Source organism: Lepisosteus platostomus, chromosome 5, assembly GCF_059453375.1.
Source record: "Lepisosteus platostomus isolate fLepPlt1 chromosome 5, fLepPlt1.hap1, whole genome shotgun sequence".
Taxonomy (NCBI): Eukaryota; Metazoa; Chordata; class Actinopteri; order Semionotiformes; family Lepisosteidae; genus Lepisosteus; species Lepisosteus platostomus.
The window spans coordinates 3,103,769-3,118,115 of record NC_142615.1 but is presented as its reverse complement, the minus strand read 5'-3'; the positions used below and the strand labels follow the sequence as shown (position 1 = coordinate 3,118,115).

The window sequence follows — 14,347 nt, the reverse complement described above, 5'->3', positions numbered from 1 at the left end:
AGAGCAGTGTGATACAGCCCAGAGCAGTGTGATACAGCCCAGCTCAGTGTTGATACAGCCCAGCGCAGTGTGATACAGCCCAGAGCTGCGTGATACAGCCCAGCGCAGTGTGATACAGCCCAGCGCAGTGTGATACAGCCCAGAGCAGTGTGATACAGCCCAGAGCAGCGTGATACAGCCCAGCGCAGTGTGATACAGCCCAGCGCAGTGTGCTACAGCCCAGCTCAGTGTTGATACAGCCCAGAGCAGTGTGATACAGCCCAGCTCAGTGTTGATACAGCCCAGCTCAGTGTTGATACAGCCCAGAGCAGTGTGATACAGCCCAGCTCAGTGTTGATACAGCCCAGCGCAGTGTGATACAGCCCAGAGCTGCGTGATACAGCCCAGAGCTGCGTGATACAGCCCAGCGCAGTGTGATACAGCCCAGCGCAGTGTGATACAGCCCAGCTCAGTGTTGATACAGCCCAGCGCAGTGTGCTACAGCCCAGCTCAGTGTGCTACAGCCCAGCTCAGTGTTGATACAGCCCAGCGCAGTGTGATACAGCCCAGAGCTGCGTGATACAGCCCAGAGCTGCGTGATACAGCCCAGCGCAGTGTGATACAGCCCAGCGCAGTGTGATACAGCCCAGAGCTGCGTGATACAGCCCAGAGCTGCGTGATACAGCCCAGAGCTGCGTGATACAGCCCAGCGCAGTGTGATACAGCCCAGAGCAGCGTGATACAGCCCAGAGCTGCGTGAGAGAGCGGTCCTTCGGGGCGGATGGGCAGCCCCCTCCCACTCGAGCTGCAGGCCCGGGGAGAGAGGGGTGCGTACGGGTGAAGTCTGGGACAGGGTGACGCAGCCCTGGCGGATTTTCCTAGGCTTGGCAGCGCAGCCAGGGGACGGTGGCTGTGCCTCTCGTGGGTCCCCCGCAAGCTGCTGACAGGGGCCCGTGCTCACATTTTCCAGCAGGCTTTCACACACACACACACACACACGTATCTATTTATTTATTTGACATTATTTCCGAACAGGGAAACGCTTTGAAGGGGACCTGTGATGTCACTGCGGCGTGTCGGTTTTTCTGGGGATGTTGGTGAAGAGTCACGAGGAGCAGCACAAGCTTCCTGTCCCCTCACTGTTCCCTGGAGCGGGTCCCCCCTTAACGTGTTTCCTTCTGGACTGAAATCTCCCCGGTCCAGTCAGTCCAGGGGTCTGTGTCCCCGGTCCAGTCAGTCCAGGGGTCTGTGACTCTGGTCCAGTCAGTCCAAGGGTCTGTGACTCTGGTCCAGTCAGTCCAGGGGTCTGTGTCCCCGGTCCAGTCAGTCCAGGGGTCTGTGACTCTGGTCCAGTCAGTCCAGGGGTCTGTGACTCTGGTCCAGTCAGTCCAGGGGTCTGTGTCCCTGGTCCAGTCAGTCCAGGGGTCTGTGACTCTGGTCCAGTCAGTCCAGGGGTCAGTGTGCCTGGTCCAGTCAGTCCAAGGGTCTGAGTCCCTGGTCCAGTTAGTCCAAGGGTCTGAGTCCGGTTGTTAAAGAGCAGAGAAGGAGGGGAGGGAGGAGAGGAAGAGAGGGATGAACAGAGGGAGGAGAGAGGAGCAGGAATGATCCAGAGGCCCGTGCTTGTTTGTCTCGTCTTTAATTCGCAGAAATAAGTTAACAGTAGTATCTTACGCACACATATATATATATACAATTAAATAAGATTTAAAATAAATATTGAGAGCTAACCAGCAATAAATAAGCAAATAAATAAGTACATTCATTTATAAAACCTGAAATGGTACAAGCAGCCATATCCCCCTGCAGCTCACCACTGGAGCCCCAGCAGGTGTGAGCCTGGCCAGTACCTGGAGGTCCTGACTCTCTGTGGTCATTAACAATCCCGGGGCGTCTCTGGAGAAGAGTAGGGGTGTCACCCCAGCGTCCTGGCCAAATTTCCCGTTGGCCCTTCCCAATCATGGCCTCCTAATCGCCCCCCCCCTCTCTGAACTGGCTCCATCCCTCTGCTCTCCTCCCCACTGAGAGCTGCTGTGTGGGGGAGCGTTCTGGCGCACTATGGCCCCAGGTGGGGGCTGGACACTGGTGGCGGCAGTGGGATTCCCCCTCACCTGTAAAGCGCTTTGAGTGGAGTGTCCAGAAAAGCGCTCTAGAAGTGTCAGCCATTCTTCTTATTATTATTATTATTATGAACAGGCTGAGGGCTGTTTTAATATAAAACAACACTCGAGTGGCTCCCCCTGCTGTGCGCTGTGCATAGCACAGCCTGAGAGATGGGTCATGTGACTACAGTCACCCCACCCCCCCGACAAACCGCGGAGTCACTGCAGGCGACACAGGTGATGTCTCACGGAGACAAAGAGGCCGTCGGCGCCGCCTCGTTATCGACCTGCCCAGCAGGGGGCGCTCGCTGAGCGGATTTTTCTTCTTCTCCTTCTCCTCCTCCTCCTCGTTCCAGGCCCCCCCCCCCCATCCCTCCCTCCCGCTCAGAGCTCGAAGACCCCGAAGAAGACGTTCCCCTCCTCCTTGTCGTCCAGCAGCTCCAGGTGGGAGGTGTGCGTGCTCAGGGTGTCGCCCTGCTCCAGGCTGAAGACGGCGCCCTGGTACAGCGCGCTGAACCGCAGCCCCGCCTCGCGGCCGCCGCCGCCGCCGCCGCCGCACACGGTCCGCACGGCCCTCAGCAGGGGCCGGGGTGCCTGGTAGGAGCCGGAGAAGCGCGTCACGCCGTGGGAGAGGTGCAGGGCCTCGGACCCGGGGCCGCAGGCCGCCCGGAAGGAGGCCTGGGTGTAGACGAAGTACAGGCCCGACCGGGGCACGGTCACCTGGTTGTGGTGCAGGCTCAGCCCCCCCTGCGTGAAGGCCTGGCCGTCCATCAGCCACTGGAGGGCGCTGTGGTCGTCGCTGGTCTCTCCTGAGAGGGGCGGGGGGAGAGGGAGGGGTTAGCAACTCGTGAGGAGTGTGTGTAGGGTGTCTCACCACTCAACTGAGAGAGAGAGGAGTTAGCAACTCGTGAGGAGTGTGCGTATCCTGCCTCGCTTCTTAAACTGAGAGAGAGAGGAGTTAGTAACTCGTGAGGAGTGTGCGTATCGTGCCTCGCTTCTTAAACTGAGAGAGAGAGGAGTTAGCAACTTGTGAGTAGTGTGCGTATCGTGCCTCGCTTCTTAAACTGAGAGAGAGAGGAGTTAGTAACTCGTGAGGAGTGTGCGTATCGTGCCTCGCTTCTTAAACTGAGAGAGAGAGGGGTTAGCAACTTGTGAGTAGTGTGCGTATCGTGCCTCGCTTCTTAGACTGAGAGAGAGAGGAGTTAGTAACTCGTGAGTAGTGTGCGTATCGTGCCTCGCTTCTTAAACTGAGAGAGAGAGGGGTTAGTAACTTGTGAGTAGTGTGCGTGTATCCTGCCTCGCTTCTTAGACTGAGAGAGAGGAGTTAGTAACTCTTGAGTAGTGTGCGTATCGTGCCTCGCTTCTTAAACTGAGAGAGAGAGGGGTTAGTAACTCTGGAGGAGTGTGCGTATCGTGCCTCGCTTCTTAAACTGAGAGAGAGGAGTTAGTAACTCGTGAGTAGTGTGTGTATCGTGCCTCGCTTCTTAAACTGAGAGAGAGAGGAGTTAGTAACTTGTGAGTAGTGTGCGTATCCTGCCTCGCTTCTTAAACTGAGAGAGAGGAGTTAGTAACTCGTGAGGAGTGTGTGTAGGGTGTCTCACCACTCAACTGAGAGAGAGGAGTTAGTGTGAACCTCATGGTGCAGCGAGCTGACTGAGTGCACTCACACTTGTCCCACACAAGTTAGCACAATCACACTTGTGCACAATAGCACATTCACCCCAATGCACCACAACCACATGTGCAGTTGTGCACGCCGACACCTGCGCCAAGCCGATGTATACTTGTGCACAATAGTGTGTTCAGCCCGGCGGACCCCAGCACACTCAACGCGAGTGCAAGACAGTAATTTCGCACTTGTGCACACGCGGCCCATTCCTACCTGTGCACGATAGCACACGCACGATTGTGCACGATGGTAAACTCGCGTGTGCATTGTGCAGCGCTTTGTGTTGTTTGAAAGAGGAACAAAGACATTTTAAAAAGCAGCCAGTGAAGGGAGAGGAGCTCTCTGTTGCCGTTTTTATCTCTGCGTGCGTGCAGCCCTATCTCCTCGACTTGAGTAGGGCTTCCGCTCAGAGTCTGTCTGCGGCTGGCAGGCTCTGAACAAAACCACCCCCCAGCTCGGAGAGTCTGAAACCAGGGCCTCTCCCTCACTGTGCCTCCTGTCCCTCCCGTCCCGAGGCGTGTGTCTGTGACTGAGGGAGAGATGCTCTGTGATCTCCCCTCTCTCTGTCGCTGTGTCTCCTGTCCTGTGGTGTGCGTTTATGGCTGAGGGAGAGACGCTCTGTGATCTCCCCTCTCTCCGTCGCTGTGTCTCCTGTCCTGTGGTGTGCGTTTATGACTGAGGGAGAGATGCTCTGTGATCTCCCCTCTCTCTGTCGCTGTGTCTCCCGTCCTGTGGTGTATGTTTATGGCCGAGGGAGACACTCTGTGATCTCCCCTCTCTCTGTCGCTGTGTCTCCTGTCCTGTGGTGTATGTTTATGGCCGAGGGAGACACTCTGTGATCTCCCCTCTCTCTGTCGCTGTGTCTCCTGTCCTGTGGTGTATGTTTATGGCCGAGGGAGAGATGCTCTGTGATCTCCCCTCTCTCTGTCGCTGTGTCTCCTGTCCTGTGGTGTGTGTTTATGGCTAAGGGAGACGCTCTGTGATCTCCCCTCTCTCCGTCGCTGTGTCTCCTGTCCTGTGGTGTATGTTTATGGCCGAGGGAGACACTCTGTGATCTCCCCTCTCTCTGTCGCTGTGTCTCCTGTCCTGTGGTGTATGTTTATGGCCGAGGGAGAGATGCTCTGTGATCTCCCCTCTCTCTGTCGCTGTGTCTCCTGTCCTGTGGTGTGTGTTTATGGCTAAGGGAGACGCTCTGTGATCTCCCCTCTCTCTGTCGCTGTGTCTCCTGTCCTGTGGTGTGTGTTTATGGCTGAGGGAGACGCTCTCTGTTGCTGTGTCTCCTGTCCTGTGGTGTGCGTTTATGGCTGAGAGAGATGCTCTGTGATCTCCCCTCTCTCTGTCGCTGTGTCTCCCGTCCTGTGGTGTGCGTTTATGACTGAGGGAGAGATGCTCTGTGATCTCCCCTCTCTCTGTCGCTGTGTCTCCTGTCCTGTGGTGTGCGTTTACGGCTGAGGGAGAGATGCTCTGTGATCTCCCCTCTCTCCTTCGCTGTGTCTCCCGTCCCCTCGTGCGCGCGTGTGTGCGTGTGGATCAGACAGAAGGCGAGGGACGGGGGAATCTGTACCTTGGAGATGAATGGCTGCCTTCTTGGTGCTCGCGATCTGCTTCAGCATCTGAGCCGTTTCTCCCACCTCTGGAGGGAGAGAGAGAGAGAGAGACAGGTCAGACCTCTCCCACACTCGTCGGCGGTGGAGGGGGGCGTGGGGGTGGGGAGACCACCCGTCTGCGGGGCCCTGTCCGCGTCTCCCGCCCCGCGTGGCGGGCGTGAGCCTGCTCCGTCTTGCGCCCGGCGTTTTGTTTGGGAATTCACGGGAAGGCGTGAGGAACCGGAAGAATGAGAAACGCGACGGCTCACCTCTCTGTCGCAGCTCGTTCCCCGTCCGCTTCTGCAAGAGAAGGAGGAGGAGAGACAGAGGGGTTAGTGCGGGCCGCCAGGGGGGGGGGCGCGGAGCCGCCGGCCGGCGCAGCCTCTCCGAACCGACCCGCCGCCGGACCCGAGACCCCGAACCCGAGCCGGGCGTACAGCACCCCCACGGTGTCGCGCCGTCGGAGGGTCGGAGGGTCGGAGGGTCGGGGGTGAGGGGGCATCCGGGGGTTCTCACCTCGCTCGCCGCCGCCGCCGCCTCCTCCTCCTGGCGCCCCCTGGTGTGGTACCAGGCGAACAGCAGCGCGCCGGCCGCGCACAGGGCCAGAACGGCCAGGAGCGCGCACGCCGGCCAGGCGCGGCTCCGCCGGGGCCGCTCCCGGATCACCAGCACGCCGGCGCCCCGCTCCGCGTCCACGAGTGTCTGTTTCTTCTGCGCGTCCATGTGCGTTTCAACCCCCCACCCTGAGCAAGTCTGGGGCGTGTGTGTGTGTGTCTCCGCGGGCTCCCGGTACGGCTCTCGGTCTCTTGCGCGTCTCTCCTGGGCTGGGGGCTGCGGTTCTGAGACGGGCTGCCCGGGGCGCCGAGTTTTAAGCAGCCCGAGCCCGGGCCGCGGGGAGTCCCGGCGGTGACGTCAGGGCGGGTTTTCTGTCGGCAGAGGAAAGCGAAGCGGCTGTTCCACTCCCCTTCCCCTGATGTCACCGCCGGCCCGCCTCCCTGAGTCTCTGCCACCTGGCCTGTCTGCCTCCCTGCGCCTCTGTCCCTCACACCTGTCCACTTACCTGCGCCTGCACCTACCTGGACAGGTCACCAGTCCATCACAGGACACACACTCACACACCCTGGACAGGACACCAGTCCATAACAGGACACACACACTCACAAACCCTGGACAGGACACCAGTCCATCACAGGACACACACACACTCACACACCCTGGACAGGACACCAGTCCATCACAGGACACACACACACCCTGGACAGGACACCAGTCCATCACAGGACACACACACACCCTGGACAGGACACCAGTCCATCACAGGACACACACACACACACACACACACTCACACACCCTGGACAGGACACCAGTCCATCACAGGACACACACACACCCTGGACAGGACACCAGTCCATCACAGGACACACACACACACTCACACACCCTGGACAGGACACCAGTCCATCACAGGACACACACACACACTCACACACCCTGGACAGGACACCAGTCCATCACAGGACACACACACACACACTCACACACCCTGGACAGGACACTAGTCCATCACAGGACACACACACACACTCACACACACACTCTGGAGGGGCAGTTCTCCCAGAAGCACCCAAGAGGAACCTCGGGTCCAGAATTTTTAGAAAGGCTTTTTGGTTTTTTTTCCCCTCTGACTCTCCGGTTTCTCTTCACCTCCCCTGAATCTTCCCGCTTCTCTTTCTGCTGCGGTAGGAAAACCCCTCTTCTGCTCTCTTGCTGACACCCCCCACGGTCAGTCGAGGGGGTACCGGGTCGTTCGGGCGGGTCTGGAGGGGGGTGGCGCGGACAGTGTCACGCTGAGGTTTCTGGAGACCAGGTGTTTTTTTCGGGGGGGGTCTCCTGAGGGCGGATACCGAGACTCTTGAGCTTCTGGTTTCGGGAGGATGGATTCTGCCAGGACTTTCCAGTGGAGGGAGGAGCACAGGGGGGTGTTTCCTAGGAAACACCGGGACAGCGACCTAGGACTAGCTGCACAGCGAGCACCTGCACAATCCCCCCACCCACACACACTGGTCTGGTCAACCACTGAGCACCACACCACGTGAGAAGACACCGCAAGTCGGCTCTTGCTGCACCTTCGTGACAAGCACACACACACTGACCCCTCCAGGACCAGGACTGGACAGCCCTGCTTTAAAGACCCCTGGAGACTCTGCAGACACACACACACACTGACCCCTCCAGGACCAGGACTGGACAGCCCTGCTTTAAAGACCCCTGGAGACTCTGCAGACACACACACACTGACCCCTCCAGCACCAGGACTGGACAGCCCTGCTTTAAAGACCCCTGGAGACTCTGCAGACACACACACACTGACTCCTCCAGGACCAGGACTGGACAGCCCTGCTTTAAAGACCCCTGGAGACTCTGCAGACACACACACACACTGACCCCTCCAGGACCAGGACTGGACAGCCCTGCTTTAAAGACCCCTGGAGACTCTGCAGACACACACACACTGACCCCTCCAGGACCAGGACTGGACAGCCCTGCTTTAAAGACCCCTGGAGACTTTGCAGACACACACACACACTGACCCCTCCAGGACCAGGACTGGACAGCCCTGCTTTAAAGACCCCTGGAGACTCTGCAGACACACACACACACTGACCCCTCCAGGACCAGGACTGGACAGCCCTGCTTTAAAGACCCCTGGAGACTCTGCAGACACACACTGACCCCTCCAGGACCAGGACTGGACAGCCCTGCTTTAAAGACCCCTGGAGACTCTGCAGACACACACACTGACCCCTCCAGGACCAGGACTGGACAGCCCTGCTTTAAAGACCCCTGGAGACTCTGCAGACACACACTGACCCCTCCAGGACCAGGACTGGACAGCCCTGCTTTAAAGACCCCTGGAGACTCTGCAGACACACACACACTGACCCCTCCAGGACCAGGACTGGACAGCCCTGCTTTAAAGACCCCTGGAGACTCTGCAGACACGGTAAGGATATGATTCTCATCTCGGGTATGAACTCATCCAGCTCACAGTAAAGTCAGTCCACTCCAGTGGGAGAGTTTCAAACTGCTCTGTCAGTGTCAGTGGGACTCCAGTAGGAGTCACACTGCAGTCATCGCTGATACAAAAACGGATGTGAAACTTTCACTATAGATCTGCAGTTCAGTCACAGAGAGTGGAAGGAAGGAGTTTCTGTATTTCCACTAGCGCTGGAGAGGAAGCAGAGGCATTCTGCTGTTGCGGCAACACGAAACTGGTCTCTGGAGGGGAGACGGGTGTGCTAAAAATAGACGTATATTTATAACGCAATAGTAAAGAGATCATTCAAAAAGCAAAACGAATGCTCTCATTTTATTTCGATCCTTGGGAAAGTCTGATGAGTGTTAATGCGAGGCTGGAGATGATCGGATTGAGTGTCTTTACTTTCGTTTTTACATCATTGTGCAGAATGGCAAGAAACCTACTGCAGATTAGTATGTGTCCTGCTTTTTCAAATGCCTGTGGTAGTCTGATGTCATGCAGAAGTGTCATGGGTTTGTGGAAAGACTATCATTGTGCAACGCATTGAGTTGAGCGCTTTTAAGCAGCTGGTTAAAAAGATTATGAAATGGGGAAAGACATAACTTTGAAACCGCTGTGAAGCAATCGCACGCTGAATTATTATGTATTCTTGCTAATTTGAGTTTTCCACATCGTTGTGTGGAATGCCAATTTGTCATTTAGCATCCGCGACAGCTGGAAATATGAGGTAAACAGCTGGATGCGCAGGTGTGTGCAGGTGAAGTCAGGAGTGAGTGTGAGAGCAGAGGGACAGTGGTGCTCTAGCAGTGTCTACAGTAAAGTCAGGTGTGTGCAGGTGGATTCAGGGCAGATTGTGAGAGCAGAGGGACCGTGGTGCTCTAGCAGTGTCTACAGTCAAGTCAGGTGTGTGCAGGTGGATTCAGGGCAGATTGTGAGACTAGAGGGACAGTGGTGCTCTAGCAGTGTCTACAGTAAAGTCAGGTGTGTGCAGGTGGATTCAGGGCAGATTGTGAGAGCAGAGGGACAGTGGTGCTCTAGCAGTGTCTACAGTAAAGTCAGGTGTGTGCAGGTGGATTCAGGGCAGATTGTGAGACTAGAGGGACAGTGGTGCTCTAGCAGTGTCTACAGTAAAGTCAGGTGTGTGCAGGTGGATTCAGGGCAGATTGTGAGAGCAGAGGGACAGTGGTGCTCTAGCAGTGTCTACAGTAAAGTCAGGTGTGTGCAGGTGGATTCAGGGCAGATTGTGAGACTAGAGGGACAGTGGTGCTCTAGCAGTGTCTACAGTAAAGTCAGGTGTGTGCAGGTGGATTCAGGGCAGATTGTGAGACTAGAGGGACAGTGGTGCTCTAGCAGTGTCTACAGTAAAGTCAGGTGTGTGCAGGTGGATTCAGGGCAGATTGTGAGAGCAGAGGGACAGTGGTGCTCTAGCAGTGTCTACAGTAAAGTCAGGTGTGTGCAGGTGGATTCAGGGCAGATTGTGAGAGCAGAGGGACAGTGGTGCTCTAGCAGTGTCTACAGTAAAGTCAGGTGTGTGCAGGTGGATTCAGGGCAGATTGTGAGAGCAGAGGGACAGTGGTGCTCTAGCAGTGTCTACAGTAAAGTCAGGTGTGTGCAGGTGGATTCAGGGCAGATTGTGAGAGCAGAGGGACAGTGGTGCTCTAGCAGTGTCTACAGTAAAGTCAGGTGTGTGCAGGTGGATTCAGGGCAGATTGTGAGAGCAGAGGGACAGTGGTGCTCTAGCAGTGTCTACAGTAAAGTCAGGTGTGTGCAGGTGGATTCAGGGCAGATTGTGAGAGCAGAGGGACCGTGGTGCTCTAGCAGTGTCTACAGTAAAGTCAGGTGTGTGCAGGTGGATTCAGGGCAGATTGTGAGACTAGAGGGACAGTGGTGCTCTAGCAGTGTCTACAGTAAAGTCAGGTGTGTGCAGGTGGATTCAGGGCAGATTGTGAGAGCAGAGGGACAGTGGTGCTCTAGCAGTGTCTACAGTAAAGTCAGGTGTGTGCAGGTGGATTCAGGGCAGATTGTGAGAGCAGAGGGACAGTGGTGCTCTAGCAGTGTCTACAGTAAAGTCAGGTGTGTGCAGGTGGATTCAGGGCAGATTGTGAGAGCAGAGGGACAGTGGTGCTCTAGCAGTGTCTACAGTAAAGTCAGGTGTGTGCAGGTGGATTCAGGGCAGATTGTGAGAGCAGAGGGACAGTGGTGCTCTAGCAGTGTCTACAGTAAAGTCAGGTGTGTGCAGGTGGATTCAGGGCAGATTGTGAGAGCAGAGGGACCGTGGTGCTCTAGCAGTGTCTACAGTAAAGTCAGGTGTGTGCAGGTGGATTCAGGGCAGATTGTGAGAGCAGAGGGACAGTGGTGCTCTAGCAGTGTCTACAGTAAAGTCGGGTGTGTGCAGGTGGATTCAGGGCAGATTGTGAGAGCAGAGGGACAGTGGTGCTCTAGCAGTGTCTACAGTAAAGTCAGGTGTGTGCAGGTGGATTCAGGGCAGATTGTGAGAGCAGAGGGACCGTGGTGCTCTAGCAGTGTCTACAGTAAAGTCAGGTGTGTGCAGGTGGATTCAGGGCAGATTGTGAGAGCAGAGGGACAGTGGTGGCTCTCAGATGGAGATCTGACTTGTCTTTCACAAACAAGGACTCAGGATCACACTTCCCCTCCTCTTCATGCAAATCCTCCTCTGCAGCAGAGTTCCCTCTGACTTCCCCTGAAGAGGCCCGAGATCATGAGGGAACTTTGCATGACCAGTGATGTAGTGATAAATTAATGGTGAGTTGTGGGGGTGGGGAACAAGCTGCCCAGCCATGCGGTTGAAGCCCATACCCTGGCTTCTGTACACAGAGGGTGGTGGGGGTGGGGAACACGAAGCACAGCAGATCACAGCTCCACTGAAGCCATTCACCAAGACAGCAAGACGCCTCTCCTCCACAGTCAACTTCCTAGATTCCCAAACACATGATAGTCACAGGGACAGGACTGTTGCAGAACAGTGGGATTCTACTGACGCCTGACCCGCCCATCATCCGTGATGCAATAACGAAAGCAACAGAATGTGCTGTACTGTTCATGTACTATAGTGTCCAGTCAGTGTGTCTGTATGAACCCCTCTCTCTCTCAGTGCAGTGTTCATGTCCTGGAGTGTCCAGTCAGTGTGTCTGTGTGAACCCCTCTCTCTCTCAGTGCAGTGTTCATGTACTGGAGTGTCCAGTCAGTGTGTCTGTGTGAACCCCTCTCTCTCTCAGTGCAGTGTTCATGTACTGGAGTGTCCAGTCAGTGTGTGTGTATGAACCCCTCTCTCTCTCAGTGCAGTGTTCATGTACTGGAGTGTCCAGTCAGTGTGTCTGTGTGAACCCCTCTTTCTCAGTGCAGTGTTCATGTCCTGGAGTGTCCAGTCAGTGTGTCTGTATGAACCCCTCTCTCTCTCAGTGCAGTGTTCATGTACTGGAGTGTCCAGTCAGTGTGTCTGTATGAACCCCTCTCTCTCTCTCAGTGCAGTGTTCATGTACTGGTGTCCAGTCAGTGTGTGTGTATGAACCCCTCTCTCTCTCTCAGTGCAGTGTTCATGTACTGGAGTGTCCAGTCAGTGTGTCTGTGTGAACCCCTCTTTCTCAGTGCAGTGTTCATGTCCTGGAGTGTCCAGTCAGTGTGTCTGTATGAACCCCTCTCTCTCTCAGTGCAGTGTTCATGTCCTGGAGTGTCCAGTCAGTGTGTCTGTGTGAACCCCTCTCTCTCTCAGTGCAGTGTTCATGTACTGGAGTGTCCAGTCAGTGTGTCTGTATGAACCCCTCTCTCTCTCAGTGCAGTGTTCATGTACTGGAGTGTCCAGTCAGTGTGTGTGTGTGAACCCCTCTCTCTCTCAGTGCAGTGTTCATGTACTGGAGTGTCCAGTCAGTGTGTGTGTGTGAACCCCCCTCTCTCTCAGTGCAGTGTTCATGTACTGGAGTGTCCAGTCAGTGTGTCTGTGTGAACCCCCCTCTCTCTCAGTGCAGTGTTCATGTACTGGAGTGTCCAGTCAGTGTGTCTGTATGAACCCCTCTCTCTCTCTCAGTGCAGTGTTCATGTACTGGAGTGTCCAGTCAGTGTGTGTGTGTGTGAGCCCCTCTCTCTCTCAGTGCAGTGTTCATGTACTGGAGTGTCCAGTCAGTGTGTGTGTGTGAACCCCTCTCTCTCTCAGTGCAGTGTTCATGTACTGGAGTGTCCAGTCAGTGTGTCTGTGTGAACCCCCCTCTCTCTCAGTGCAGTGTTCATGTACTGGTGTCCAGTCAGTGTGTGTGTATGAACCCCTCTCTCTCTCTCAGTGCAGTGTTCATGTACTGGAGTGTCCAGTCAGTGTGTCTGTGTGAACCCCTCTTTCTCAGTGCAGTGTTCATGTCCTGGAGTGTCCAGTCAGTGTGTCTGTATGAACCCCTCTCTCTCTCAGTGCAGTGTTCATGTCCTGGAGTGTCCAGTCAGTGTGTCTGTGTGAACCCCTCTCTCTCTCAGTGCAGTGTTCATGTACTGGAGTGTCCAGTCAGTGTGTCTGTATGAACCCCTCTCTCTCTCAGTGCAGTGTTCATGTACTGGAGTGTCCAGTCAGTGTGTGTGTGTGAACCCCTCTCTCTCTCAGTGCAGTGTTCATGTACTGGAGTGTCCAGTCAGTGTGTGTGTGTGAACCCCTCTCTCTCTCAGTGCAGTGTTCATGTACTGGAGTGTCCAGTCAGTGTGTCTGTGTGAACCCCTCTCTCTCTCAGTGCAGTGTTCATGTACTGGAGTGTCCAGTCAGTGTGTGTGTATGAACCCCTCTCTCTCTCAGTGCAGTGTTCATGTACTGGAGTGTCCAGTCAGTGTGTCTGTGTGAACCCCTCTCTCTCTCAGTGCAGTGTTCATGTACTGGAGTGTCCAGTCAGTGTGTCTGTGTGAACCCCTCTCTCTCTCAGTGCAGTGTTCATGTACTGGAGTGTCCAGTCAGTGTGTCTGTGTGAACCCCTCTCTCTCAGTGCAGTGTTCATGTACTGGAGTGTCCAGTCAGTGTGTGTGTGTGAACCCCTCTCTCTCTCAGTGCAGTGTTCATGTACTGGAGTGTCCAGTCAGTGTGTCTGTGTGAACCCCTCTCTCTCTCAGTGCAGTGTTCATGTACTGGAGTGTCCAGTCAGTGTGTGTGTATGAACCCCTCTCTCTCTCAGTGCAGTGTTCATGTACTGGAGTGTCCAGTCAGTGTGTCTGTGTGAACCCCTCTCTCTCTCAGTGCAGTGTTCATGTACTGGAGTGTCCAGTCAGTGTGTCTGTGTGAACCCCTCTCTCTCTCAGTGCAGTGTTCATGTACTGGAGTGTCCAGTCAGTGTGTCTGTGTGAACCCCTCTCTCTCAGTGCAGTGTTCATGTACTGGAGTGTCCAGTCAGTGTGTGTGTGTGAACCCCTCTCTCTCTCAGTGCAGTGTTCATGTACTGGAGTGTCCAGTCAGTGTGTCTGTGTGAACCCCTCTCTCTCTCAGTGCAGTGTTCATGTACTGGAGTGTCCAGTCAGTGTGTGTGTATGAACCCCTCTCTCTCTCTCAGTGCAGTGTTCATGTACTGGAGTGTCCAGTCAGTGTGTGTGTGTGAACCCCTCTCTCTCTCAGTGCAGTGTTCATGTACTGGAGTGTCCAGTCAGTGTGTCTGTGTGAACCCCTCTCTCTCTCAGTGCAGTGTTCATGTACTGGAGTGTCCAGTCAGTGTGTGTGTATGAACCCCTCTCTCTCTCAGTGCAGTGTTCATGTACTGGAGTGTCCAGTCAGTGTGTCTGTATGAACCCCTCTCTCTCTCAGTGCAGTGTTCATGTACTGGAGTGTCCAGTCAGTGTGTATGAACCCCCCTCTCTCTCAGTGCAGTGTTCATGTCCTGGAGTGTCCAGTCAGTGTGTCTGTATGAACCCCTCTCTCTCTCAGTGCAGTGTTCATGTACTGGAGTGTCCAGTCAGTGTGTGTGTGTATGAACCCCTCTCTCTCTCTCAGTGCAGTGTT

At 55.3% G+C, this 14,347-nt stretch overlaps 1 protein-coding gene across 1 annotated transcript; it reads right to left on the bottom strand.

Annotated features, from left to right (window-relative positions):
- Positions 1 to 1,599: 1,599 nt before the first annotated feature.
- On the bottom strand, positions 1,600 to 6,325 carry LOC148662492 (tumor necrosis factor-like). Its single transcript, XM_088632130.1, has 4 exons — positions 5,850 to 6,325; positions 5,603 to 5,633; positions 5,312 to 5,380; positions 1,600 to 2,887 (listed from the first exon to the last, which is right to left on the bottom strand). Exons 1-4 carry the CDS (start codon positions 6,054 to 6,056, stop codon positions 2,463 to 2,465), a joined length of 732 nt encoding a protein of 243 aa, XP_088488256.1. The 5' UTR covers positions 6,057 to 6,325; the 3' UTR covers positions 1,600 to 2,462.
- Between the last annotated feature and the right edge of the window lie 8,022 nt (positions 6,326 to 14,347).

What these genes read in the sequence shown, in the direction of transcription:
- LOC148662492 (XM_088632130.1), bottom strand. Translation starts at nt 6,056, where the DNA reads ATGGACGCGCAGAAGAAACAGACACTCGTGGACGCGGAGCGGGGCGCC. An exon ending in GAACGAGCTGCGACAGAGAG is followed by an intron (nt 5,381 to 5,602) that starts GTGAGCCGTCGC and finishes CTCTCCCTCCAG; the next exon opens with AGGTGGGAGAAACGGCTCAG. An exon ending in GGCAGCCATTCATCTCCAAG is followed by an intron (nt 2,888 to 5,311) that starts GTACAGATTCCC and finishes CGCCCCTCTCAG; the next exon opens with GAGAGACCAGCGACGACCAC.